The 27,802-nt window shown below is 45.8% G+C and overlaps 1 protein-coding gene across 4 annotated transcripts; it reads right to left on the reverse strand.

Annotated features, from left to right (window-relative positions):
- Positions 1-6,542: 6,542 nt before the first annotated feature.
- Positions 6,543-27,626, reverse strand: LOC120051280 (alsin-like). Of its 4 annotated transcripts, none has more exons than XM_038998058.1 (35): positions 27,352-27,626; positions 26,670-26,774; positions 26,260-26,408; positions 25,077-26,068; positions 24,439-24,802; positions 22,916-23,087; positions 22,587-22,683; positions 22,421-22,498; positions 21,210-21,407; positions 20,793-21,018; positions 20,352-20,541; positions 20,154-20,219; positions 19,315-19,477; positions 19,081-19,212; positions 18,673-18,801; positions 18,459-18,482; positions 17,349-17,419; positions 17,001-17,067; positions 16,610-16,800; positions 16,412-16,477; positions 16,214-16,312; positions 15,871-16,035; positions 15,090-15,201; positions 14,893-14,970; positions 14,615-14,748; positions 14,208-14,372; positions 13,967-14,090; positions 13,529-13,686; positions 13,308-13,424; positions 12,775-12,951; positions 12,497-12,542; positions 12,324-12,385; positions 12,056-12,205; positions 10,318-10,414; positions 6,543-8,525 (listed from the first exon to the last, which is right to left on the reverse strand). In XM_038998058.1, the coding sequence occupies exons 2-35, from the start codon at positions 26,687-26,689 to the stop codon at positions 8,487-8,489; spliced, it is 5,118 nt and encodes a 1,705-aa protein (XP_038853986.1). In that variant the 5' UTR covers positions 26,690-26,774; positions 27,352-27,626; the 3' UTR covers positions 6,543-8,486. The 4 variants fall into 4 exon arrangements, with proteins under 4 accessions (XP_038853986.1, XP_038853988.1, XP_038853989.1 ...); XM_038998060.1 differs by having other exon boundaries at positions 20,847-21,018; positions 27,352-27,625; XM_038998061.1 differs by lacking the exon at positions 18,459-18,482 and having other exon boundaries at positions 20,847-21,018; positions 27,352-27,625.
- Between the last annotated feature and the right edge of the window lie 176 nt (positions 27,627-27,802).

The following is a 27,802-nucleotide window of genomic DNA, read 5'->3' on the forward strand; positions in this document are numbered from 1 at the left end:
TATCAATGTGAATGATTCCCAGTGTGCGCAGTGAGGCAAGAAACAGCGCACGCCTTTTTTTTGCGACTATTTCAAATCCTAGTCACACACCTCAAGTAGCCTAGCCCATAGGCCTATATGTTTTGATACGTTTTTTTATCACAACTAAAATGGCCAAATAACTTCTTAAAATTAAGCACATTAATCCGCTTTGCCACCGGTGTAGAGCCTAACTGGCATACATAGACCGCGCGTGACTTTCAAATTTGGGGAAGATGATTCTCACCATAAAAAATGCACCTTCATAATAAAAGCATTACATGCATAATCGCATTTGCTAATTGGTTCCATTTGGAACATTTGCGCTTATAGCCTACTGCCGTGTGCGCATTGCTGCTCTTATAATGTGAAGAAATAGCCTAATCGTTTATCAACATTTTAAGCTAAACATTCTGATCTATTGCATCAGCCTCATTGCTTTTTTTATGCGAGTGGTTTTTATGCATGTTGATCCCCAATAATGTGGGATCTAATGCATCCCACAACTGTCCCAGAGTATGTTTGCAATATCAATTTCTTGCACAAAAGGACAAATTTACCAATAGAATATACAGTTGAAGTCGGAAGTTTACATACACTTAAGTTGGAGTCATTAAAACTCGTTTTTCAATCACTCCACACATTTCTTGTTAACAAACTATAGTTTTGGCAAGTCGGTTAGGACATCTACTTTGTGCATGATACAAGTAATTTTTCCAATTGTTTACAGACAGATTATTTCACTTATAATTCACTGTATCACAATTCCAGTGGGTCAGAAGCTTACATACACTAAGTTGACTGTGCCTTTAAACAGCTTGGAAAATTCCAGAAATTATGTCATGGCTTTAGAAGCTTCTGATAGGCTAATTGACATAATTTGAGTCAATTGGAGGTGTACCTGTGGATGTATTTCAAGGCCTACCTTCAAACTCAGTGCCTCTTTGCTTGACATCACGGGAAAATCAAAAGAAATCAGCCAAGACCTCAGAAAAAAACTTTAGACCTCCACAAGTCTAGTTCATCCTTGGGAGCAATTTCCAAACGCCTGAAGGTACCACGTTCATCTGTACAAACAATAGTACGCAAGTATAAACACCATGGGACCACGCAGCCGTCATACCGCTCAGGAAGGAGACACGTTCTGTCTCCTAGAGATGAACGTACTTTGGTGCGAAAAGTGCAAATCATTCCCAGAACTACAGCAAAGGACCTTGTGAAGATGCTGGCGGAAACAGGTACAAAAGTATCTATATCCATAGTAAAACGAGTCCTATATGGACATAACCTGAAAGACCGCTCAGCAAGGAAGTAGCCACTGCTCCAAAACCGCCATAAAAAAGCCAGACTACGGTTTGCAACTGCACATGGGGACAAAGATCGTACTTTTTGAAGAAATGTCCTCTGGTCTCATGAAACAAAATAGATCTGTTTGGCCATAATGACCATCGTTATGTTTGGAGGAAAAAGGGGGAGGCTTGCAAGCCGGAGAACACCGTCCCAACCGTGAAGCACGGGGGTGGCAACATCATGTTGTGGGGGTGCTTTGCTGCAGGAGGGACTGGTGCACTTCACAAAATAGATGGCATCATGAGGTAAGAAAATTATGTGGATATATTGAAGCAACATCTCAAGACATCAGTCAGGAAGTTAAAGCTTGGTCGCAAATGAGTCTTCCAAATGCAAAATGGCCCCAAGCATACTTCCAAAGTTGTCTTAAGGACAACAAAGTGAAGGTATTGGAGTGGCCATCACAAAGCCCTGACCTCAATCCCATAGAAAATGTGTGGGCAGAACTGAAAAAGCGTGTGCGAGCAAGGAGGCCTACAAACCTGACTCAGTTACACCAGCTCTGTCAGGAGGAATGGGTCAAAATTCACCCAACTTATTGTGGGAAGCTTGTGGAAGGCTACCCGAAACGTTTGCCCCAAGTTAAACAATTAAAGGCAATGCTACCAAATACTAATTGAGTGTATGTAAACTTCTGACCCACTGGGAATGTGATGAAAGAAATAAAAGCTCTCTACTATTATTCTGACATTTCACATTCTTAAAATAAAGTGGTGATCCTAACTGACCTAAGACATTGAATTTCTTTAGGATTAAATGTCAGGAATTGTGAAAAAGGGATTTTCAATGTATTTGGCTAAGGTGTATGTAAACTTCCGACTTCAAATGTATTAACTTTTGTATTATGGGGGATAGTAGATTGACATAGGCTAGCACTTTTGCTGTTCATTAGGCCTACTTATCTTGTTGGCAGACGAAAAGTCAATATGGGCCTTGGAATTCGATAAGAGGGACGGGTGTAGTTGCGTCCCCGATGTGTCTGTCTTCACTTGTAGCCTACCTCTTAGCTGATATTCCTGTGAAAAGGACCCGATCACGTGACAGGCATTGTCTAATAAGAATTTAGATATCTGATAGAGCCATGGGAGTGAGAGGTGCTTCGGGAAGCGTGGCAGCCGGGAGAAGGAAATTATAATTGTTATATTCAACCCAAGGGCACAACAGCCACTTTGGCCGCAAAAGGCATGGATTTTTTAGGGGGGTATTATGGCAACACAAGGGGGATGCCGCAGGGAAATTTGAGACCTGGTGAGAATATTATCAAGTGCTTGTGAATGAGAGACTGATGAAGTGGGTGCAGCCTTCACAAGAAACAATTCAGAACTCATGCCTTTCATACAACTTTTTTCAAATCATCATCAGAGTTGCATCATGCAGCCTTGGAATGTATTGAAAATCAAAACATATAGCCCAACATTTGTATCACGACTAAAGTTGCATAACTAACACTAAATGAAGCATATAGGAGGACCTGTTTCTTTGTTAACCGCTCAACACAAAATAGCCACGTGCACACTTCCATGGAACTTGTTTGGAGAAAATATCCTTTCTATTTTATTCAGCTTTGTTCAATTGTATTCTTCAAACTGTAAAATAGTATAAAATATCAGTGTTGCTTCCTAAGTGGACAGTTCGATTTCACAGAAGTGTGATTGACTTGGAGTTACATTGTGTTGTTTAAGTGTTCCCTTTATTTTTTTGAGCAGTGTACATATATACATATACTTCATATTAGTAGGTTGTACAATACAACAGTGGAATAAAACTATTATAAAAAGTGAGTAAGGCAAAATAAGCATAAAAAACCATGAGCCCATACCAGGATTGTGGCCAATTCCATTTAAATTCCAGTAAAATATTTTTTTTTAACCCAATTCCCAATGTTCCTAGTTGAAAAGTATTGGGAGGAACTTTTCATGCACAGTGAGAAGTTGCAATGAACAACAAGCTTTGCTGTGCAGTCTGGAGTTCATCAAGGATATGCAGAACTACAGATTTCATCCTAGCAATAGACTGGGTCATAACTTATGGAGGTCTAACTTGTGAAGATAACAGATAGATTGAAACATCTGTCAATCATGGTTCAATCTCCCCCTCCTCTTCTTCATCTTGAATGTTGACATTCAGCTCCAGTGTTTGACTGCGTTCTTCCAGCTTCACTGATGCCATCTCTGGATCCTACGGTGCAAACTGCACTCCACTGTCACAATCAGGACACAGTGACTTTAGGTTTGGACTCTGTGTTGGAAGGATCCCACTCATTAATAGAATCTGAGATCAACCTCCTGGTCCACTTCTGTGCATGTTACACCACCTCCCTTTGTCCTGAACACATTTTGAACAATGGCTGCCTTAAATGCTGTGGTGCTTACTAACACACCAGGAAAGGCTGTGGTAGACATGAGCCACCACAGGTGAGTTCACAGCTCTTTCACTCTGAGCATGCATATCAATGAGTCAACCTCAAATTGACCGTCAATACCAGTTCTACAAGACTATTAGCATAATCAACTGGGCATTTCAACAGGGTCTGTTGAAATGAATACTGTAGTGGTGTGAGAAAGGTTACACAAACTTACTCTCTGGTTCCATTCCCTATTAGTTAATAGATCATTCCCGAATTACAGTGGTAATGCTGTCCCTGAACTTTGACACCATATAAAACCCTTTAAAAATGAGAAATAATATACATACAGTACCAGTCAAAAGTTAGGACACACCTACTCATTCCAGGGTTTTTCTTTATTTTGACTATTTTCTACATTGTAGAATAATAGTGAAGACATCAAAACTATGAAATAACACATTTGTAATCATGTAGTTTACAACAAATTGTTTAGCAAATCAAAATATATTTTACATTTGAGATTCTTCAAAGTAGCCACCCTTTGCCTTGATGACAGCTTGGCACACTCATGGCATTCTCTCAACCAGTAGTCACCTGGAATTCATTTCAATTAACAGGTGTGCCTTGTTAAAAGTTAATTTGTGGAATTTCTTTCCTTCTTAATGTGTTTGAGACAATCAGTTGTGTTGTGACAAGGTAGGGTTGGTATACACAAGATAGCCCTATTTGGTACAATACCAAGTCCATATCATGGGAAGAACTGCTCAAATAATCAAAGAGAAACTACAGTACATTATTACTTTAAGACATGAAGGTCAGTCAATCCAGAAAATGTCAATAACTTTCAAAGTTTCTACAAGCGCAGTCGCAAAAACCATCAAGCGCTATGATGAAACCGGCTCTCACGAGGACCGCCACTGGGAAGGAAGACCCAGAGTTACCTCTGCTACAGAGGATTAGAGTTCATTAGAGTTACCAGCCTCAGAAATTGCAGCCCAAATAAATGCTTCACAGAGTTCAAGTAACAGACACATCTCAACATCAGCTGTTCAGAGGAGACTGCGTCAATCAGGCCTTCATGGTCAAATTGCTGCAAAGAAACCACTACTAAAGGACACCAATGAGAGGAAGACTTGCTTGGGCCAAGAAACACAAGCAATGGACATTAGACCGGTGGAAATCTGTCCTTTGTCTGATGAGCCAAAATTCGAGATTATTGGTTCCAACCGCCATGTCTTTGTGAGACGCAGAGCAGGTAAACGGATGATCTCCGCATGTGTGGTTCCCACCGTGAAGCATGGAGGAGGTGGTGTGATGGTGTGTGGGTGCTATGCTCGTGACACTGTCAGCGATTTATTTAGAATTCAAGGCACACTTAACCAGCATGGCTACCACAGCATTCTGCAGCGATACGCTATCCCATCTGGTTTGCGCTTAGTGGGACTATCATTTGTTTTTCAACAGGACAATGACCCAACACAGCTCCAGGCTGTGTAAGGGGTATTTGACCAAGGAGAGTGATGGAGTGCTGCATCAGATGACCTGGCCTCCACAATCACCCGACCTCAACCCAATTGAGGTGCTTTGGGATGAGTTTTTTTCCATTTAACCCTTATTTTACCAGGTAAGTGGACTGAGAACACATTCTCATTTACAGCAACAGCCTGGGGAATAGTTACAGAGGAGAGGAGGGGGACGAATGGGCCAATTGTAAGCTGGGGATGATTAGGTGACCGTGGTGGTATGAGGGCCAGATTTGGAATTTAGTCAGCACACCGGAGTTAATACTCCTACGATATGTGCCATGGGATCTTTAGTGCCCAGAGAGTCAGGACACACGTTTAATGTTCCATCCGAAATACAGAACCCGACCCACGGCAATGTCCCCAGTCACTGTCCCCTGGGGCATTGGGATATTTTTATTTTGACAAGAGGAAAGAGTGCCTCCTACCGGCCCGCCAACACCACTTCCAGCAGCATCTGGTCTCCCATTTAAGGACTGACCAGGCGCGCAGTGAAAGAAAAACAGCCAACAAGTGCTCAGCATATGTGGGAACTCCTTCAAGACTGTTGGAAAAGCATTCCAAGTGAAGCTGGTTGAGAGAATGCCAAGTGTGCAAAGCTGTCATCAAAGAAAAGGGTGGCTACATTGAAGAATCTAAAATATATTTTGATTTGCCCAGTTCCACCCAGGCAAGCATAATAGAACACCAGCTCACCAATTTGACGGCTCCAACGCAGTGCCAGTTCTGACACCACCAAAACATCCTCGATCTGATTGAATCAAAGCCTAAGACTGTCACACAGTCAACTCCTTACTGTGGACTTATTTACCAATGTTTCATCAAACATCAGAAACTGGTTGTTGATGGTGATTTATGAAGTAATTTATTAATCTAAGATTATCTTGCTGCACTGTAAAAGATTTTGGCTTAAAAGTTATTTTTGTATTGTCATTAATTCACCCTCTGCCTCTTTAGCGTTTTAGAAATGGGTCAAAGCTTAGAGGATTGTCAGCAGCACTACAAATATTTACAAAACAGTCACCTTTGGCCTCTAATCTGACTGTTAAAAGTAAAGTATCTAACCCATTAAACCAAACAGGGAACATACGGACTTAAAGCAAACTTGTACAGAGGCAAATTTCATTTAAAGGGAACTTTGTCAGTTCGCTTTATTGCCATTTCTTTACATTAAGATGTACATTAGACAAAATGTTGACATCATTCCCCTAAAAAAAAAAAAAAAAAAAGTGCCAACATACAGATCGCTCTGTCCAATTGAACACACCTTAACCTGGAAGTAAAAGCAGTCACATCTTCCTTCATAGACCATAATGTATGTTATTCAAACACTTCATATATTTCCTATCATGCAGCACCTCATGTGTTTCAGGTGTAAACAAATATACAGGTAAATAACCAGTCCTTGCCAAAGGAATTATGGGGGAAAATGGAAGTAAATCTTGGAATGACCATACAAATTACAAACAAGCTGAATAAAGACTTAACCAAATACCAGGTTACAATCAAATTATGTTTAAAATAGCAATTCTTATGTACTGCATGTCCCATCAAACACTCAATTAATAGTTGTAACAAACTATATTCCCCAGACTAATAATTCTGCCCAGATTTGAGATATAAAAAAAGATATTCAAAGAACATTGTGCCAATTTGCAACAGGGAAAATTACTTTTGGTAGACTTCAATGTCACTGTATGACCACTGTCTAACCATCACAATGCCACTACAACATGATCAGCCTCCAACTAGTTGAACAGCGACAGTTTCTTCAGGGTAGTGATTGCCTTGACAGTATTATGCAGTATTTGTTACTACCTGCATAATACTGTCATAAGTCTGTCTGCATGAAAGGAGCGCACCAAACAAACACATTAACAATATTGCTTCCTGGTAACAGCCTCCATCTGATTTGAGGAACCCCAAACATGAATATTACATGAGCTATGTTGCAGGAAGAGATTTATAACAAAAAAGAAACAGTCTACTGTGTGTTACCCATCAAATGTCAACATTTCATGTAGGTGGCCGAGTGTTCATTTGAATTACAGCTCTGGTGTAGAATAACAAAGTGCCCTGAAAAAACCACCTTGTAGCATTATAAATACCATGCAAACAGAGTGGTTATAAATACAAATAACACCGTATGAATGGAAATGTTTTAAAAGGCTAGCAGATGAGGTGCACATTAGCTGGCTGTCATTTAACTGCATTACGTGAGAAACATTAGAGCGTCACCCAACCTCATATCGTCAAAAAAAACACCCGAATACAGAGCTGTATATTTCAGATTTTTTCCCAGAACAGTGAACACAACAATAACACCAAAACTGTACCGAATGTGCATTTTACATTTCAACTACAAAACAACTTCAACTGGTGTTGCTCCGAGTGAGCGCCGGCTAGCGCTCCGTACAAAGATCCTCAGATGTCACGGAGGTTAAATCCTTTTCGTGTTTTAAGTGGCATCAATGTGACGTGTTGCTTTGGTCCATTAAATAACATGTGCTTTTGAGGGCTGAGGTCCAATGGAAGCAACAGGTGGCCATGTGATGCGTACTTGTTGCCACCTCATACTGTACATACAGGATGGTGTCTTGTTATTAGACAGGCTCCAAGTTCAGGGTGAGTCTCACTTGGATTGTAACGATTCAGTTTCTCTTCATAGACTTCCATTTCACTACCAGAGCTGGGTGACAAATGAGGCGGTTATCATCTCTGCCACTACTATAGCGTGAATAGGAAATAGCCAGTCATATTCACAACAGTCCACGATCAAGCTAAAACTCCACTGGCTCGGCGCACATCACAGTAAGCCCCTATTCCAGACGGCTCAAGGAGCAGGTTCCTTCATTCAGGGACTAAAGAGTCACAAAGCCTATGGACAGATGAACTGGCCAAACTGCCAAAACAGTTTTACAGAGGTCAACCTGATCAATCAAGTAGGTGTAGGAGCCTGATGACCTGGTCACCAAAAGGCAGTGGTTAGAGCGGGGAGCTGTGTAGTGTGTGTATTTACGTGTGTGTAAGCTCATGCGTCAGTGTATGTGTGTATGTAAGGGGGAGGGGGTCCTGCTACGGGGGAACAGATGGACAGTCAGCAGCCTGTCTGTCAGTCATCGTGACCCTCCTGTGACGACCCTGACACAGCATCACTCCAAACCTCTCCAATCCCTGCCCTCTAATTGGCTGACTGCCACTTTACATAGAGCTGCTGCAGTGTACAGTACAGAGATTCTCTGTGGTTCTTATGTGGTCTTCTCATGCTGGATCTGATAGTAACACGCCTGACAGACAGAGGGAAATAAAATGAATATATTATACAGAAAGTTAGATTCATTTATTCCCAATGAAGCAGTGTGTTTTTTTTTTTATACTTTGTTTTTATTGTAGGAACACAAAGAAAGTACAAATAAAGTAAAATAAAAGAACAAAAATGATCTGGCAGTTACAGTGCACTTCATACCTTCATCATCATATTAGTTACATTAGCATCTTTGAATTAGACCTTTTCCAAGTATGAAACCCGTTTGTCCCAGTATTCCTGACCTCTCTCCTGTTGAGTTCTTAAAGCAAAGGTCATACGCTCCATGTGGTGTATTTCTTCTACAATGTCTATCCATTGTGTCACTGTGGGAGTGTCTTTTTGTAGCCATTTCCTAGTGACAGCCTTTTTACTGGCTGCCAGTAGGACCTTCAAGAGGTACTTTTCTCTATTGTGTAAGTTATCTGGTATTTCACCCAAGTACAAAGAAATGTCAAATCCCATTATTTTTCCAATGTTAGATCTTATTTCTCCCCAGTAAGTTTCGATTGCGGGGCAGGACCAAAAGATATGAGAGTGGTCCGCCCTCAATAGACCGCATTCTCTCCAACAAGGGTGTGGTGAGCCAGTCTGTTTTGATTTCAGTTTAGGTGTTATGAAGAAACGTATAACATTCTTCCAACAGAATTCTCTCCATGACCTTGAGTTGGTGGAGCTTTGTTGAGTCTCTAATATGTTCAACCATGTTTCATCAGTTATTTCAATGTTAAGTTCCTCCTCCCATTTCTTTTTAATATAGTTTGTAGAATGTTTCTTTGAGGATTGAATACCCAAGTAGAGATTTGAAATCGTTTTTTTGTTACTCCCCAAGTTGTATGCGTTAGTGAATACTTGGATTAATTTTGGAGGTGCTCGAGGGTCAGTCACTTTTATCTCCCTTAAGAAATAGTGTCGGACTTGTAGGTATCTGTAAAAATCTTGTTTATCCAAGCCATGTTTTTTACTTAAGTCCTGGAAGTTATCTAGGTTCCCATTCCTTATAATTGTACTGAATGATGTGATGCATTTCTGCGTCCATTGTTTAAATCTGCTGTCCTGAGTTGCAGGGATGAAGCTGGGGTCGTATGCGGGCCAACTCAGCAGTTTGATCTCTCCGTCTAAATTATTTTGCTTAACTACCCTAAACCATGTCTTCAGAGAGAAATTAATCCACTGATTTTGTCTATTGTATATTTCTTTTACCATGTCCTTATTTCCCAAAACTGACTGTATGGGTATCCCTGTCAAAGTAGTCTCGATGTCTTTCCATTTGGATTCGTATTCTGAATTGCACCAACAAACCAGGGGTCTCAATTGGGCTGACACATAATAATCTTTTAGGTTTGGTAAGGCCATACCCACACAGTTTTTTGGTAATTGTAATGTTGTATATCTAGTTCTTGGTCTCTTAATGTTCCAGATAAACCTTGATATCCGTTTATCCCATTCCCTAAACTGTTTAGGTGGGATTTCTATGGGCAGTGATTGGAACAAATACAATAACCTCGGCAGGATGTTCATTTTGATTGTTTCAATTCTACTACTAAGATCTAAGGGAAGTGAGTTCCACCTGTCTAGGTCATCATATATTTTCTTGTTGATGTGATCGTAATTCATGCAATAAAGTTTGGGTGTATCTTGAATGAAGCAGTGTGTTTAAGCGTGCATCGATCACATTAATGTTATGAGTATCTGAAGAAGTTGAGTTTGAGTGCATGGTATCTGCCATAGAATGAATGCTGTGTGTGGGTGTGGGTGTGTGTGTGTGTGTATACCTTGAGTGTGGTGAACATGATGCCGTGTTCTCCGTGCTGTACACAGGGGTCCATCAGGTCCTCTATCAGACTCACCTCTGACCCCAGGTTCCTGATCCTGAAGAGAAACACAGCCTTCGTTACATAACACAACCAGTCAAGTTTGAACACCTACTCATTCAAGGGTTTTTCTTTATTTTTACTATGTTCTACATTGCAGAATAATAGTGAAGACATCAAAACTATGAAATAACACACATGGAATCATGTAGTAACCAACAAAGTGTTAAACTAATCAAAACATAAAATATGAGATTCTTCAAAGTAGCCACCCTTTGCCTTGATGACAGCTTTGCACAATCTTGGCATTCTCTCAACCAGCTTCACCTGGAATGTTTTTCCAACAGTCTTGAAGGACTTCTCACATAAGCTGAGCACTTGTTGGCTGCTTTTCCTTCACTCTGCCCTCCAATTCATCCCAAACCATCTCAATTGGGTTGAGGTTGGGTGATTGTGGAGGCCGGGTCATCTGATGCAGCATTCCATCACTATCCTTCTTGGTCAAATACCCCTTACACAGCTGTGTTGGGTCATTGTCCCGTTGGAAAACAAATGATAATTCCACTAAGCCCCAACCAGATGGGATGGCGTATCGCTGCAGAATGCTGTGGTAGTCATGCTGGTTAAGTGTGCCTTGAATTCTAAATTATTCACAGACCGTGTCACCAGCAAAGCACCCCCACACCTCCTCCATGCTTCATAGTGGGAACCACACATGCGGAGATATCATCCGTTCACCTACTCTGCGTCTCACAAAGACACGACGGTTGGAACCAAAAATCTCAAATTCGGACTCAGACCAAAGGACAGATTTCCACCGGTCTAATGTCCATTGCTTGTGTTTCTTGGCACAAGCAAGTCTCTTCTTATTGGTGTCCTTTAGTAGTGTTTTTTTCTTCAGCAATTCAACCATGAAGGCCTGATTCACACAGTCTCCTCTGAACAGTTGATATGTGTCTGTTACTTGAACTCTGTGAAGTATTTATTTGGGCTGAAATTTCTGAGGCTGGTTACTCTAATGAACTTGTCCTCTGCAGCAGAGGTAACTCTGGGTCTTCCTTTCCTGTGGTGGTCCTCCTGAGAGCCAAGTGCGACTGCACTTGAAGAAACATTCAAAGTGCTTTACATTTTCGGGATTGACTGACCATTATTTTAAGACATGAAGATGGACTGTCGTTTCTCTCTGCTTATTTGAGCTGTTCTTGCCATAATATGGACTTGGTATTGTACCAAATAGGGCTATCTTGTGTATACCAACCCTACCTTGTCACAACACAACGGATTGGCTCAAACGCATTAAGAAGGAAAGAAATTCCACAAATTAACTTTTAACAAGGCACACCTGTTAATTGAAATGCATTCCAGGTGACTACCTCATGAAGCTGGTTGAGAGAATGCCAAGCATGTACAAAGCTGTCATCAAGGCAAAGGGTGGCTACTTTGAAGAATCTCAAGTATATTTTGATTTGTTTAACTATTTTTTGGTTACTACATGATTCCATGTGTGTTATTTCATAGTTTTGATGTCCTCACTATTATTCAACGATGTAGAAAATAGTAAAAATAAAGAAAAACCCTGGAATGAGTAGGTGTCCAAACTTTTGACTGGTACTGTAAATAGATTTGTAGTTCTGATTCTACTTGGATAAAAATCAGATTTCTGTGCATCTCTCAGGAACATGTGTTCTCATCGACTTACCGGGCACGCAGCACCACGTAGAGGAACACAGGAAACAGGTCGTCCATGGACCACAGGAAGTTATCCTCCAGAGATGACATCACTTCCTTTGTGATCTCCTCAAATGTCAGCTGGATCACCTGCAGCTTGTCGGATGGGGTGAACGTTGTGCTGAAAAAAAAAATGGCGAAAAACCCCCCAGTCTTAACCAGGTTAAACTACAATATCATAAGAGTGCATGAGACTCATTCATTCATGCTGATATAGTACGGCTCTGGATAAAGCGTACCTGATCTGCTGTAAGGTCTCCGTTGCTGAGGCAAAACAGGCGTCTTTTGTGCTGGACACAACCTAAAAAGAGGAGAGAGACTGTCAGTAAGGACAATCAAACATGTACTTGATGTAATGTGTTAATTCCCCCACAGGAGGGCAGTGTGATTCAGAATGTACTTAGTGTCATACCTCGGTCTTCTCCCCCAGCACTGGAACTGAAACCGGCCAAAACTTACTGAAAGCAAAAAGAGATGCATTTTAACATGCTATAATTACAGTTTTTTCCAGGTCAGGACCGTCAGGTTACGTGATAGATTTTTTTTTAAATGGGGTCCTTTTCATTTAGCCTCGTACGACTATCCTGACATTCTGTTTCGCTACACGGATTCAACAGAACGTAAGATGGCGAGATCAGTAGAGGCTACTATTTATTCCCAACCTCATTGGTCAGTCCGAGAGAGACTCACTGTTGCACTCCGAGGAAGGCGAGCAGGGCCACGTCTGGCTGTTTGTTGAGGCGGAGGACACACTCCCAGTACACGTCGTCCTCCCTCTCCTTCTCCAGGGCGTACAGGGTGAAGAGAGGGGGGTAGAGACGAGGCAGCAACACCGGCAGGAGTAGAGCAGAGCTACTCACCACACGCCTGGGGAAACCACACACACAGGACATCATTCAACACACATTCAGGGGCTTAAATACTTCATTTCTTCTGGAAGGAAACAGTATTTAAAGAACAGTGACATGTGCTCTTTTACATAAGACATACTGTAACGTAATCTTCTATAGTTTTGTACATAATCCTCCATAGGTAGCTCCCATTGGACCCTCCACTGCAAAACAGATCCATGATATAGATGTGTTCTCAACCAAATTTACACCAATACATAGCCTACATATTTATCTAGAAGTCATCTAAGACAATGGATTCAGTATGCGACTGCCGTGTAGCCACACCACTGAAGGCTCCAACCAGGGAGGGTGGATATGCTATGGTCGTACCCAGGTTTGGGGGATTCTAGCTGGGTGTCTGCGCAGTTAGAGTCCTTCTTGTCCTGGGGGTCAGAGGATGGTTCAGGGATCGCTCCACCCTCCTCAGGCAGATCTGGGAACAGGAACCTGAAAGACAAACATCACACATACATTACATGGCTTAAACAGGCTAGCCTAGGGCCAAACTGAATGGAAAAATAGTATCTAACTGTTTTAGGCAATACACACACCTGACGAGCTGGAAGATGCGGGCCAGGTAGGACATGATCTCGTTGACAGCCTGCAGCAGGAGGCGGCGGTTGGCCCCCACCCCCACATAGGTCATCCTGTAGACAGCCACCAGGGTCTCCATCAGCCAGCCCAGGGGGTGCAGGGGCGTGTCACACGCCTGTGGGGGGGGGGGGCACAAAATGGAGGACAGTGAAGGTTAATGTGTGAGTTTCAGGATATTCATATTTTGTGGTGTTAAGTCAGAGGTTAGAACTAAAGAGTAAATCAGTATGAACAAGGACACCTCAGGACGACAGTTCAGACATCTCTTCATGATTATTAGAAAAACAACTTAACCCACACTGAAGGATATTGCTTGTCAGACACTTTGGTGCGTGGGTCCATTGGCCGAGGGTGATTAGGAGGGTTAGTAAGACACCTGGGGGTCGTTGGCTCACCTTGATGAGGTAACGCCGGATACTGTCATACTTCTCCATGGTAACAGGACCAACATGCTGCTGAGGGATGAACTCCAGACTCTCCAGCGTTCTGTTTTGAGTCCGACTCAGGTTCATCTCCGGGCTGCAACACACACCAATATCACTTAGACTACTGTACTTTGTGTGTGTGTGTGTGTGAGAAAGAAATAGCGAGTGAGTGTGAGATGGAAGTACTGTGTGTGGACTCTGTTCGCTCTACCTGTCTCTGTGCCGTCTCCTGCTGGTGGTCAAGGCTACAGCGATATTCTCCCAGGCTCGCTGGTTCTCTCCCTGGCCAGGGGCCTCACAGCCCAGCCTCATCCAACACTCCTCAAACACCACCCTCCACTTCTCCTCCGGACGCACTGCCAGGCGCCCCAGCTTACTGGAGACGCACATACAAGGAATTAATACACTATTTATATGTTCACATACACTTTCACATTCACCGGGTTCATTTCAAAACCTTTTTTCAAGGCATAGATGCAAAAACATGTCCTGTGGACAGACAGCCTTGCAATTTATTTGTACATATATTATTAAAAAACATTTTTTAAACACTCAAGATCAAAATCTTTGAATATGCTAATCCTCCACCATACTAAAACCAATGGCACAGAGACGTACACAGCGCGGCCCTTGTCCCCGTCTGAGTCGTAGAGGTTGGGTTTGAAGAAGGATCCGGTGACCTTCAGGCCAGAGCCCCACTCCCCGGTGAAGGAGCCCTCAAAGTAGTCCCCATTAGGCATGGTCAGCACACCCTGAGAGGTAGGGACAGCAATGTGCTGTATTATACATGTGTCTGCACAAATGTATGTGGCTAAGCGAAAATGTGTACGAGTGCAAGCTGTGTGTGTGAGAGACAGTGTTCAGGCTTGTTTGTGCGTCGCTCTTCTTTCACTGACCTTTCCGTTGAGAGTCCAGTCCTCCGAGAACTCTCCTTCATATGTGGTGTTGTCCTCAGACAGCAGCACCCCTGTGCCCTGAGACAGCGAGAGAGAAAAAAGAAGAGCAAAATGGAGAGGTGATTCCACTCCTCTAACACCTTGGCGCTAATGTTCAGCTAGCGTCAGGAGGAAGAACCCCACTGCCCAGGACTCACCTGCATCTTGTTGTTGTTGAAGGCTCCCTCGTAGTACAGGCCAAACTGGGTTACTATGACACCCGTGCCCTGCCGCTGGTCATCCTGCCACATGCCCATGTACTTCTCTCCTCTGACGGAACAAAACAGGTCACCACGTAACGTCATCAGCACTTCAGATACACTAAAACCCTTTTCACACTATCAATCCAACCCCGATCGTACTGAGCTAGCTGGATGCGTAACCGGGCCAGTTCACCACGGTAGTATGAAAAGGGCGGGCTGGGCCTCCCGGGTGGCGCAGTGGTCTAGGGCACTGCATCGCAGTGCTAGCTGCGCCACCAGAGTCTCTGGGTTCGCGCCCAGGCTCTGTCGCAGCCGGCCGCGACCGGGAGGTCCGTGGGGCGACGCACAATTGGCATAGCGTCGTCCGGGTTAGGGAGGGTTTGGCCGGTAGGGATATCCTTGTCTCATCGCGCTCCAGCGACTCCTGTGGCGGGCCGGGCGCAGTGCGAGCTAACCAAGGGGGCCAGGTACACGGTGTTTCCTCCGACACATTGGTGCGGCTGGCTTCCGGGTTGGAGGCGTGCTGTGTTAAGAAGCAGTGCGGCTTGGTTGGGTTGTGCTTCGGAGGACGCATGGCTTTCGACCTTCGTCTCTCCCGAGCCCGTATGGGAGTTGTAGCGATGAGACAAGATAGTAATTACTAGCGATTGGATACCACAAAAATTGGGGAGAAAATGGGATAAAATTAAAAATAAAATTAAAATAAAGAAAAGGGCGGGCTGGAGCGGTCCACTACCTGGTGATGTCATCAAAGACGCCGTAGCCAGTCTTCTTGTCGTGCACCCATTGGCCGATGAAGACGCTGGGGGAGGAGGAGTTCAGCGTGCCGCTGCGCAGCATCCCGTGACCGTGGCGCATGTTGTCCTGGAACGAGCCCTCGTACAACTCACCTGTAGCATACCTGCATAGACGACAGTCACATTGGTAGGATACACAGCAGAAACCCTACAGCCGATGTACACATAGACATGCCTGCAAACTCCAGGTCACGCAAAAAAAAAAAGGTTAAAAATCACTTTTTTTCCCCAAGGGCCTTTGTTAAATAACGTTGAACTCCTCACAAAGCCAAACGGACTCACTTGTATGTTCCGATGCCGTGCATCTTCCCTTCTTTCCAGTGGCCTTGATAGTGGTCGTTCAGGTTCAACGTCTTGCTGGGCATAACGTAATCTCCAAAACTACGACCCATAAACAAATAGCAGAACAATGAGAAATGCCTTTATTTCTGACTACGGTGATTGACACATTGATTTATTGATCGATTTACACTGACTGACCCATCCTCCAGTCCGTTCTTGAATGTCCCCGTGTAAATTCTCCCATCAAGCCACTTCACCATACCCCTGGAAACAAGGACACATACACAACAAGTCAGCGCTTTCCTACAACCCCTCAATTTTCAATTCATTGTGACTGTACGGAAGTGGAACCAGAAGTACCAGGTCCTGATTCCCTCCTTCCCCAGCCAGACCCACCTCCCATTGGGCTTGCCGGCCAGCCAGCGGCCCTCGTAGATGGCCTCCTTCAGACGGCTGTCCTTGTAGAAGGTGTAGGAGGCGGTCCGGGAGATGGGAGGCTCCGCTCTCTGCCCTGCCCCTGAGCCTGACTGCCCCGCCCCACTCATGGCCTGGTCCACCGCCTGGTTGATGGAGCGCAGCCACTTGGCCTGGAGAACACAGGTCGGTTAATAGTCATATTGAAGTGAATTTAGTTGAACTTAATGGGTCGTTACACTTCCTGTCACCACACGCTCCACAAACAGAACCCAACTAGGCAGCTTTACAAGAACCTACAAAGACACAACCACTACATACTTGTAACCTGAGCAGGTGAGTAGTGAAGCCTGGCTATTGGCTAGTGGCCTACCTTCTCCATGGAAGAACAGGCCAACAGGGTGAAGGTCTCCTCAGGTGAGATCACCTTCAGTCCATGCCTGGATGGAACATAGCACAGCTCAGCTGAGGCAGCGTTTCCCCAAACTCGGTCCTGGGGACCCCAAGGGGTGCACTTTTTGGTTTTTGCCCTATCACTACACAGCTGATTCAAATGATCAAAGCTTGATGGTTAGTTGAATCAGCTTTGTAGTGCTTGGGGAAGAAAAAAACATGCACCCTTTGGTGTCCCCAGGCCCAAGTTTGTGAAACCCTGAGCTAAGGGGTCAATAACACACCAGTTAAACACTGATTGGGCAGATAGGGTGATTGACAGACTCACAGGCCAGTGTTCTCCTCCGGGATGGGCTCGACCCACAGTGTGGCCAATGGGAAGACGTGGTGGGTGGAGAACTGCAGAAGAGGAAGGGAAGAGAGAGACATCAATATGCCGATATACTCAGCTACAGATAGAGTACACTGGTTCAACAGCCAGGGAAGTAGTCAGGGCACTGGAGCTAACACAGTCACATGACCTAGGAGATGCCAATATGCATGGCACACGGAGAGGCAAGGGCGACAGGGCACGAGGCAGGCCGACAGACAGCACACAAGGTGGAACCGACGGGGACTAAAAACACTCACTACGTCGTCAAAAACACAAGAAAATGTTCTCCTTGGAATTAAACATAAATCAAAAAGGAACAGAAACTGTTTGAGAGAAGTGAACCTGAGACAGCTGATCCTCACGTGTTGTGTCACATGGTTTCAGAGTAATGATAACTAAGGCTCCAAATAGCAAAAACTAAAAATGGGCCAGAAGGCATCTTAGTTAGATAACCAAGACGCACACGTTGGGAAGACCCGATAACGTCAGTCTTAACTTTTTTAGATTTGTGTTTATATTGACGTCTGTAAGCAGAGTCAACGTGTTGCTATGACTACAACGAGGTCATAGAAGTAGGCAATATACTACAGAGAGCCTTAGTTATTAAAGGTATCAGCTCAGCTTTAAAAACACAGTATCCTGAGGCTAGCATCAGAGGGCAGGGGGCACTGGGCTCGGCTGAGGAGAAGCTGCACACTGTAGAGTGGTGTACAGAACCCGCTCTGGGGCTCCTGATGTTCAGGAGCAGTTGTATTAGTTAAAGCCTGAGGGAGAAGGCAGAGAAGGTAAATAACCACCATTCTTTACTCTTTACTGTGAGCTTCAAGAAATCGAGGCTTATTCCAGCCAGGTGTTAGTACACCATATGTGCATGAAGAAGATCAGAAAAACTGTCTGTCTGTGTGGGTGTTATTTTAAGCTGTGAAGCCGGTGTTTGTGGTTTAGGACAGGCAGAAGGTGCCTAAAGAGCTGCTACATCAAACCTACGTCCTAAGCCAAGCCCTGGCCACACAGGGGCGCTGCATTGACTAGGGGTCAGTACACTGGCTGCTGCTGCATACTTACAAGGCTTTTATAGGGAACCACGCCCTGATAGGACAAAGACAAACACACAACTTGATAGGAGTCAGTCAACACACCAGATATATTCATATCAAATGCTCTAAGGGTGTTAAACTAATAAAATAAAAAAAATAGTGAATGAAAGAACGAACGAACTGAAAGGACATTGGCACCTTTGTAAGAGCCAGCTGTAAGAGCTGTGAAAAGCTGCGTTTACCTGAGCGTGGACGAGTGCATCGTTGAAGAGGATGAACCAGTTGACAGAGAACCTTCCAGAGTTCTGTAGCGTCAGGGCCTTGTTACTGCTCTCACAGATCAGCCTCCGGCGGGGATTACGCAGGGAATCCTAGAACAGGATCGCCAGGTGAAATGGGATAAGAGGTTGGTAAACTGGAGATTTTGGGCTGAATAAAAGCTCTTATACCCATTTCACACTATGGAGCCAAACCGAACCAAGCTGTACTGTGGTGGCCTGGTTATAAATCCACCATAGTTGCTGGAACCATGCTTGAAAGGACAATGTGAAAAGAAAATATCTGAGCGAGCACAGTATGGTTGGCATTGGCTCAATAGTGTGAATCTGGCACTGATTACTGTGGTCAAACCAACTGACCAGGCCACTGACCGTCATCTTGCCAGGGAAGCTCTTCCAGAAGTGGTATGTGTACTCTGCCTCCTTCCTCCTCCTCTTCAGATGAAGAGCCAGGGCCTCAAACTTAGAGCAGCCATCCTGCAGCTTCTGGTAGTCCACTGAGCTCTAGAGAGAGAGAGACACACAAGGAAGTGAGAGTATGTATGAAGGTGTGTGAGCATGCGTGTGTGTGTGTGCGCACGCCCCGGTCCTAGTTCCTCCACGTACCACCTCGAAGCAGGTTCCCAGTTTGAGCAGCAGCCTGCCATACTCGTGAAGGTGTCTCATGGGCAGGTAGAAGAGAGTCACCAACAGGTCACTCAGAGGAATGTTCTCCTCGCTGGACTCTGCCAGCCGCTGCAACAGCTCTGGACACTTCCCAAAGAATTCTCTGAGCAGAGGAACAGAAGATGGTGGAGGGGATGGAGGGAGGAGGATGGGGAAGAGAGGAGAGATGGAAAAGGAAATAAGAGACTTCCTGTTTTAATTCAGTTAAAAGTATGAGAAGGGTAATTCAGTCGCTCTTAGTTGAAGCCTTGATGAAGAAACACATTGGTTTATGATTAAGCAATATGGCACCTCGGGGGTTTGTGGTATATGGCCAATATACCACGGCTAAGGGCTGTTCTTATGCATGACGCAACACGGAGTCCCTGGATACAGCCCATATACCACAAACCCCCGAGGTGCCTTATTGCTATTATAAACTGGTTACCAACGTAATTAGAACAGTATAAAAAAATATGTTTTGTCATACCCGTGGTATTGTCAGCCAATCAGCATTAAGGACTCGAACCACCCGTTTCATAATTAAAAACAATCCATAAGAATTAATCCTTTGACTTTTCCCTTTCCAATTAAAGCTGCATGAGCTTCCTGAGTCTCGTGTGCAGAATTATGAGGCATCAAACAGCTGTCCTCTGACACAGGCCTAGTTCAATGTTAATAATAATGAGCACACAGGCCTAGGTCAATGTTAAGGATAATGAACATATAGTATTATGGGCACGCAAATGGTAAGGATAATAAGCTAGGGCTGCTAGATGTCCTAGTGTGTGTACACTCACAGCGAGGGCTTGGCCAGAGCCTGGAAGCCCCCCATCACCAGGAAGTTACCCACAGAGCAGCAGTACCTGGCAGGGAGCGAGGAGGGGGAAGGAACGGAAAGAGAGGTCATTATACGCGCAGAACTGCATGTAAAACAACCTATTAAAAACCAGTGGGAGTGTCAGACATTGTGCGTCTGTGTACACAACTGTACATACTCATTGTATGTGTCCAGGAAGATGCTGGCATGCTCCAGCATAACCAGGCTTTTAAACTCCCGGCGGCGGCGCAGGTTGGCGGTGAGGGAGGCAGAGTGCTGGCCAGTCAGGTGACATAGGTGGCTATAACACCTCGCCAGGCTCCGTAGCAGCACTGTGGACGCCGGGCCTAGAGCTGTACTCAACGACTCTGAGGGGTAGACGGAGAACACATCCCACACACACACACCTGTTAACAAACACATCCAACAGAATCCAACCTAATACTTACTAATTTACTCTATTCCAGCACACGGTTAACCAAAAGTTACAGGTATAACATTTAACAAAATGTAAGCTTTATGCCAGATCTTTTTGAACGCAGACCGTTCACTTTTGTTTTTGATTGGATAATGGTTACCATTATAATAAAACTCATCCTTCCTTCTCTCTCTCCCTAACCTCTGACCCATGGCCTCTGTCCAGCGGAGCTGTAGCGGCAGCAGTAGTCCTCACCCAGGTCCAACAGAGGGCGCAGTATGTGGTTCTTCACAGAGCTCAGCTTGCAGTAGAACTTCCTCTCGGCAGTAGCCAGCTCGTGGAGGCTGGCGGTGAAACCCATGACGCTGCGGTCGGCTAGCGCCACGCAGCTCTGGCCCCCCGCAAACACGCCGCTCACGTAGCCCAACTAAAACACAGATACACAAACCCACACACACCACCGTCAGGCCAAATGTCAGTTGAAATCACAAAGCAGATGCTGACTACACTAAAAACGTTCAGTACAGTGTGTGTGTGTGTGTGTGTGTGTGTGTGTGTGTGTGTGTGTGTGTGTGTGTGTGTGTGTGTGTGTGTGTGTGTGTGTGACCCACTACTCACGTTCATGCAGAAGGGGAGCAGCACTGGTTGCTGGGTGTAGCTGTACCCTTCTGTCTGGTCCTGGGGTGCGTCCTGCGCCCCCTCTCTGACCTGCTGTCCGCTATAGTAAAGGATGGGCTGGTAACAGTCCCCATCGGCCAGGAGGAGGGTGTGCTGCGCCCCCGCACCCACGTCCCATACACGGATCCCCTCAGACAGCTACAGGGTCACACCAGGGACAAACAGAGCAGATCAGATCACCGTACATACAGCCTTTTGTGTTGCCCTAGGCTTCTACAACTCGGTGGCCTTGTGGTTAGAGTGTCCACCCCGAGATTGGAAGGTTGGGAGCTCGATCCCCGGCCGAGTCATACCAAAGACTGTAGAAATGGGACCTGACGCGTCTCTGCGTGGCAATCAGCTTTAAGGAGATAGATTGGAGGGGAGGCTCTGCGATAGACTAGTGTTCTGTCCAGGGGGTGTATTTATATATCAAGCTGCAGATAAAGGAGATATGAACAGTTGCGTCTCGCACACGCCAAGGTTACTCACGCTTATACAAACAGTCCTGCACAAATGCAATAGCTATATATATATATATCCTATGATTTGCGATCACTGTAAGCAGTGGAGGGTGCTTTCCATTGAGACTCACACCAGGTTGTCTCCTGTGTTTTATGTTAAGGTAGTCTTATTGTTTCCATCAGGAGACTTGTGGCGAGCAGAATCAACAACCTCCGCTTCATTCAGGACCGGTTGCTTCGTGAGAAGGTGTTCAAGTTCACAGTTAGCCATTGTTAGTTAAATTAAAATCCCAAAAGAACCCAGGGCCTTGCCTTGGTGCCAAGTCAGAGCAGGGCCGCTGAGCCATCTGCCCAGTGAGACGCGGGAGCCGGCGAGCGTAGATGGAAACAGAAAAGTCTCAGCCTTTCGGGGTAAAACACTGGGATAAATCCCCAGTGGAAATGTGGCGTTATTGTTCTACGACGGAGAGTGCTTTAATCGCTGTTGCAGAGTTTATTCATGTGGGTATATAGGTTAGCAGTGTTTCTCCTAAGATTGTTTTCAGCAGCGGTGGCAAAGGTAGCGGGGAGCCAAAGAACACCCCTCGCATGCATTGCCCAGCGGCGGGGCGTCGCTGCTGAATGAATAAAGGAGGAACACTGGGTTAGTGTGTGGTAAAGATGACTGTATGAGCAACATTTTCCTCAATTAAAGAAACACACTCTTACCGTGGCAAGGCGAGGGATAGTAGTAGGAGACGCCATGTGTCCCAGCTGGCCAGAGCTGTTACTACCCCAGGAGAAGACCTTGAACACACACAAACAAATGTTCACACAGTTGGGAGGAATCCCTCAGACTCAGATTCCCATGAGGAGTGATAATGTAGTTCCTGACCTGGGACTGTGCAGTCAGGGCCAGGGAGTGATGTGCCCCAGCAGCCACAAGCACCACCTCCTTACTGCTCAGACACTTGATGCACAGTGGCTGCAGCCTGCAGGTCAGAAACACCTCTCAGTCAACAACCAGGGCCAAAGCATTTCAGAGTAGGAGTGCTGATCTAGGATCAGGTCCGGCCTGTCCATGTAATCTTATTTATCTCAAAAGCCAAACAGATCCTAGATCAGATTCAGTGCTCATACTCTGATGCTTTACTGGTCTACACAACTGTCAATCATGGTTCTCATCCCCCAGCCCTCGGTGATTGATGTAGAGTGGACACTGACCTGGGGAGGTTGTCCCCATGGCCTAGCTGGCCCTCCTCGCCCCGCCCCCAGCTCCACACCTCGGTCTGCAGGGAGGGGAGCAGCTCCCCCGCCTCTGGGAGCCCTCCCACAGGGGTGAGGGGCACCGCTCGCACCCTGGGCCGGCTGGCCCTCCGCAGCAACCTGGGGGACACTACAGATGGAGACAGACCCATATGTTTCTTAAAAATTGTACATTTTCTACGCTTCCTCTCAAACCATGTTCAGTTCCAGCGGTCAACTGAAGTTAATGTTACGGATGAAGTCCTCTCTGTTCCACAGGTGAGTGTAAACAACTGTAAAGAAATGCTCAGGATGACTGGTTTAGTCATGGAGTGATCTTCATCTACTCTGGAAATACAAAACATTTCTAAGCCCCTGCAATAAACCAGAAACACAGCATTCTCCAGACGACGAGGCATCGAGCCCAGCCGGAGCCAGGTCCCGTACCACAGTAAGAGTATGAGAGGGACTGTTAATGAGGACAGACAGACCGAGACGTCACTGGGGAGGCGTGAGTTAGTTGCTCCCATAGAGACAGCCATCTGCCAGCCCACAGAGAGAACCATCTGCCAGCCCACAGAGAGAACCATCTGCCAGCCCACAGAGAGAGAGCCATCTGCCAGCCCAGAGAGAGCCATCTGCCAGCCCAGAGAGAGCCATCTGAGAGCTGTCTGTCCCCTTCTTGGCTGCAGCAGGGAGCTAATAATAATCATTTGGTGGGTGTTTTCATTTGTCCTGTTTCACAAGACATGTACAAGCGTGTATTATACCCATGTGTCAAATTATTTTCTTGCATATCCAAAATCCCCTTCAGACACCCTCGGAGAGCTAGGGACAAATCCTACCTTTCAGCTGTCACCCTACCTAAGTGACAATAGAAGATTCCTCCGTTACTGCAGGCCCTACCACTGCGACTGTGTTTCCCAAGCGATTATTAGGCCATCTTGCCCTCTCCACCCCCCCCCCCCCTTCTCCCTCACCCTCTCTCCCGCACAGATAAAAAAAATCACACCGACTTCCTCAGCTCTCTCCTTCCCTCACAGACTTTCCCTTCTTCTCCATCTTATTCTCTCACCCTCCCCTCTCCTTCTTATTCTCTCACCCTCCCCTCTCCTTCCATCCCTCCCTCTCTCTCTCTCCTTCCTGCAACCCGTCTGGTTAAGTCCTCACATTAATATGGCCTCACATTCCTCTATGGCGGAGTGCTTTAATCTCAGAACAAAAACCACCGTTCACTGACTGTAACCCACATAATGTTACACACACACAACGTTACACACACAAGAGCCATGAAACACCACACCGAGACAAATGGTGAGCCTTCACAGCAATCCCAAACATACTGCATAGTACTGTAGTTCAGATGGACGTTCGATATGTTCGCAGGCTGGATAAGTGGGGACACACACACGCATACTTACACATCAGAGTATAGGAGGAAGATAAGAAGGATAAGAGGCGATGAGCAGAGGAGGAGGATAAGAGACGAACAGCGTATCTACCCTGAGAGAGGAGTCCAGGCAGAGAGAGACGTCGACTCAGGCCCTCGGCTTCCTCCTCACGGATATCCCCCGTGCTGCAGCTCTTCTTCCCCTGCATGGACTCTTCCAGACGCACCCGCTCCTCCGCGGGTCCCCCTGGAAACCCCCCGGGTACTCCACCGGGTACTCCTGCTACACCCACAACCCCAGGGTAGTAGTAGTTAATCATCTTCTTCAGGGACAGAGCCTCGTAGGTGGAGACCACTCTCTCGCCCACGGCGGAGGCACAGGATGAGACCAGGCTGTTGAGGGCAGAGCTGGTGGTCACTGGCATGACCCCGGGGATGAGGTCAGAGGTCAGGAGGTCAAGGCTATCTGCTGGGGGCTGAAACAAACACAGGGTGCATTAGGCAACACACAAAAGAAAACTGACAGAAACAGGAAGACTTCCTGGACCTATAAGAAAGGCACATTTTAGTTTTCCTTAATAAAAATGTTTTACCTTTGCGTGCCTTAATGAACACGACCCAGGAAACACAGCGTGACAGCTCATTGTCACTTTTCAAAGACCTCAAACTACAAGAAAGTCAGTGTGTCACCCACCAAGTGTGCAAAAATGGGTAGCTTCAGGCTTAAAGCATCAACTCATCACTACTAACCTGAAAACTTGCTCCTGCTATGGTCATCTTGGCAGTCTCCTCAGCCAAAGAGGTGTCAGACAGTTTCTTGAGATATTCTTTCACTGCCTGATCATCAGGGTAGGGGGAGTTCCGGGACCCTGCACCCCCCACACCTCCAACAGCTCGATCAGAGTCTGTCCCAGCAGCAGAGATGTCAGCGTCTGTGGTGGTTAAGACTTCCCCATTCTGTGCCACTGTCCTCCCCCTCTCATAGTCTGTATGTTCTGTTATGGAGGGATGGGGACCTGGTACTGAGGCCGAGGTATGAGAGGAGAGGGGCTCTGAAGGGGAGCTCTGAAGCCCTAGTGGAGGGGACCTTCCAGGCCCCAGCCTGGCTTCTCCCTCAGCCAGCAACTCCACCCCTAGGGGGCAGTAATGACTATCTGAGATAATGACATGGTCCTCCTTGTCCGTCATGGTGTAGAGCAGCTGGTTGCACTGGCCACACTTGTCTGGCAGGGGCCGCCGGGACTCCTGAGGGGGTAGGCAACGCACCAAGGCAAGGCTGTGGAAGGCCCCACAGGCCACCTGAAGGACGTGTCTGCCCACCAGGTGCTCCACCTTTTGGGGCTTCCAAACAGGGAAGAAGGTGGTGACCAGGCCCAGCTGGCAGCCGCTGCCCCAGGCCCACACCTCGTGCTGGGCAGAGAGAGCAAGGGAGTGCTGCTCCCCGCAGGCCAGCTCCAGGACCCGGATGGTATGGGGGGGGCTGGTGTCGGGGTCCATGACAGCCACTGGAGTAGGGTTGGGGACTACAGTGAGGCTGGACAAGCCACACTGGCCGAAGGAGTTCTCCCCCCACATGTGGACCCCGCCGTCCTCGGTAAGCGCCCCGCTATGGAAGCTGCCCGCTGCCACGGCGACCACGCGCTGGCCACTGAGAGCGCTCTCTAGGACAGGCTTCAGGGGGCCCACCTCCGACACCTGGCTCTGTTTCCATGGGAACTCACCGAAGCTGTACACCTGCCCACCTAAATACATCACAACACAACATTCCAGTCATTAGACAAGAGGATCTGTTAGAAATGATTGCCAGTAGTATGTGTACATCAGTAAACAAACCCAATGCAAAATAAATTAATATTTTAATTATAGATCAAGCAGGCTAATCATAAATGTCAGAGTTTTGCCATTATATCAAAGTCTGTCCATTGACTCTCACCCTCCACCAGTAGAACCCCATGGCGTGTCCCCAGGGCAGCCTGCAGCACAGGCCTGGACAGGAGCACTCTCTCTGGGGTGACACTATAGGAGTAGCCCTTCCAGGTGTGGAGCAACCCTCGCTCCCCTGAACTGTCCTCCTCACCAGAGCTGGAGAACACATACAGAAGTAGACAGTCAGTCAGACATTGACAAGTCATGTCTCAAGGATTCTGAACAACCACACTGATAAAGCATACATTGTTTTTGAATTACCAAGACAAAACATGCCCTGGAACAGAAGTTATAGTAGCTAGCTAGAGAAACAACAAGAGCTTTGTGAGGGCATAGACTTACATGCAAAATATTATGAGTTGTCATACGATGATCACATAACATTTATTGACAACACCCTACCTAGGGGCTACACACCTTTTCCTCTGGGACTCCATCACTGAGATTTATCCATGGCAATGCTGATGCAGAGACTGGTGAAATTCAACTTGAAAAACTCCAAATCCGTTTCGAAATTCAGCCCTGTATTGAATACGGTAAACAACATTGGACACAAGACAACTTACAGAAATGACTAGCTAATGGTAACACTGCCTAACTGAACTGCATACAGACCCTACAGGTAGCTAGGTGGCTTCAAAATAACCAGCACGAGTGACGGTACGAGAAAGCTTGTGTTGTTGTTGACAGGAGAGAGAGAGAGAGATTTTCTTTTCAAGGTTTACATAGCTAGCTGTCAATCATGCGGGAGTGACGTAAACTAGCTAACACTGACCCCCCCTATTTGAGTAGCCAGCTTAACTAACGTTAGCTAGATACTGTTAGCTATTTATTTGATTAAATATTATTTTCAGTCCATTAGCTAATGCGTTTGCTTGAAATGACGCAACTAGCTAGGAGGATTACGTCATGCCACAATTACTAGATGCCTACAAGAGCCTTTGACAGTCTCAGTACTGTATTGACTTTGTTATAGTCTCCGTATAACTAACGTTAAATAGCAACTCGGAGCTGACATGTATCCTTCCACTTGCTCCATGTACTGTAGCTAATAACCATGTATTATGTACAATCTGAGATACAATTGTCTTTCACTTACCGGTCCCCCGACCATGTCCATTTCTTCATAAACCTGTGAAATGTACAGCGACTGAGTCATGCAAGGGATTAGCTGGCTAGCTAATTGCTATCCTTTTTATTTTCGCTTTGTCGTTGTGACCACAAGTGGAACGGAAGCCGAGAGTCCTCAAAGCGTGCCTATTTTCTTGCCTTTAAAAAAAATTATGATTACATCGATTCTGTCAAGTAGCTTAGCTTTGTTAGCTATCTATTTTGAAATACACCAGATATGGAATTCTGCTGTTTTACTCTGTGATTTCCTATTTGATTAATGTGTGTCAATGTCAAGGTGAAAAACGGGTGCAGGTACAAGGTGCAGGTAGGTGATAAATCATTGAAAGTTTTTTTTCCAATTTGTACATTTTGGAAAAAATATAGTTGCGAGCAGCAATGATTGGGGTCCACAGGATGAGAAAGAACCATATCAGTTG

The sequence above is a fragment of the Salvelinus namaycush genome, chromosome 7 (genome assembly GCF_016432855.1).
Source record: "Salvelinus namaycush isolate Seneca chromosome 7, SaNama_1.0, whole genome shotgun sequence".
NCBI classification, from domain to species: domain Eukaryota; kingdom Metazoa; phylum Chordata; class Actinopteri; order Salmoniformes; family Salmonidae; genus Salvelinus; species Salvelinus namaycush.

Bases quoted from the DNA above. Each gene is read 5' to 3' on its own strand.
- LOC120051280 (XM_038998058.1), bottom strand. From the start codon at position 26,689: ATGGAGTCCCAGAGGAAAAG. The intron at 17,420-18,458 runs GTAAGTATGCAG...CCTCTTCTGCAG, and splicing joins TGGTTCCCTATAAAAGCCTT to TTCTCCACCCACCACGTCTT. The intron at 17,068-17,348 runs GTGAGTCTGTCA...TGTTCCATCCAG, and splicing joins CCGGAGGAGAACACTGGCCT to GCATGGACTGAAGGTGATCT.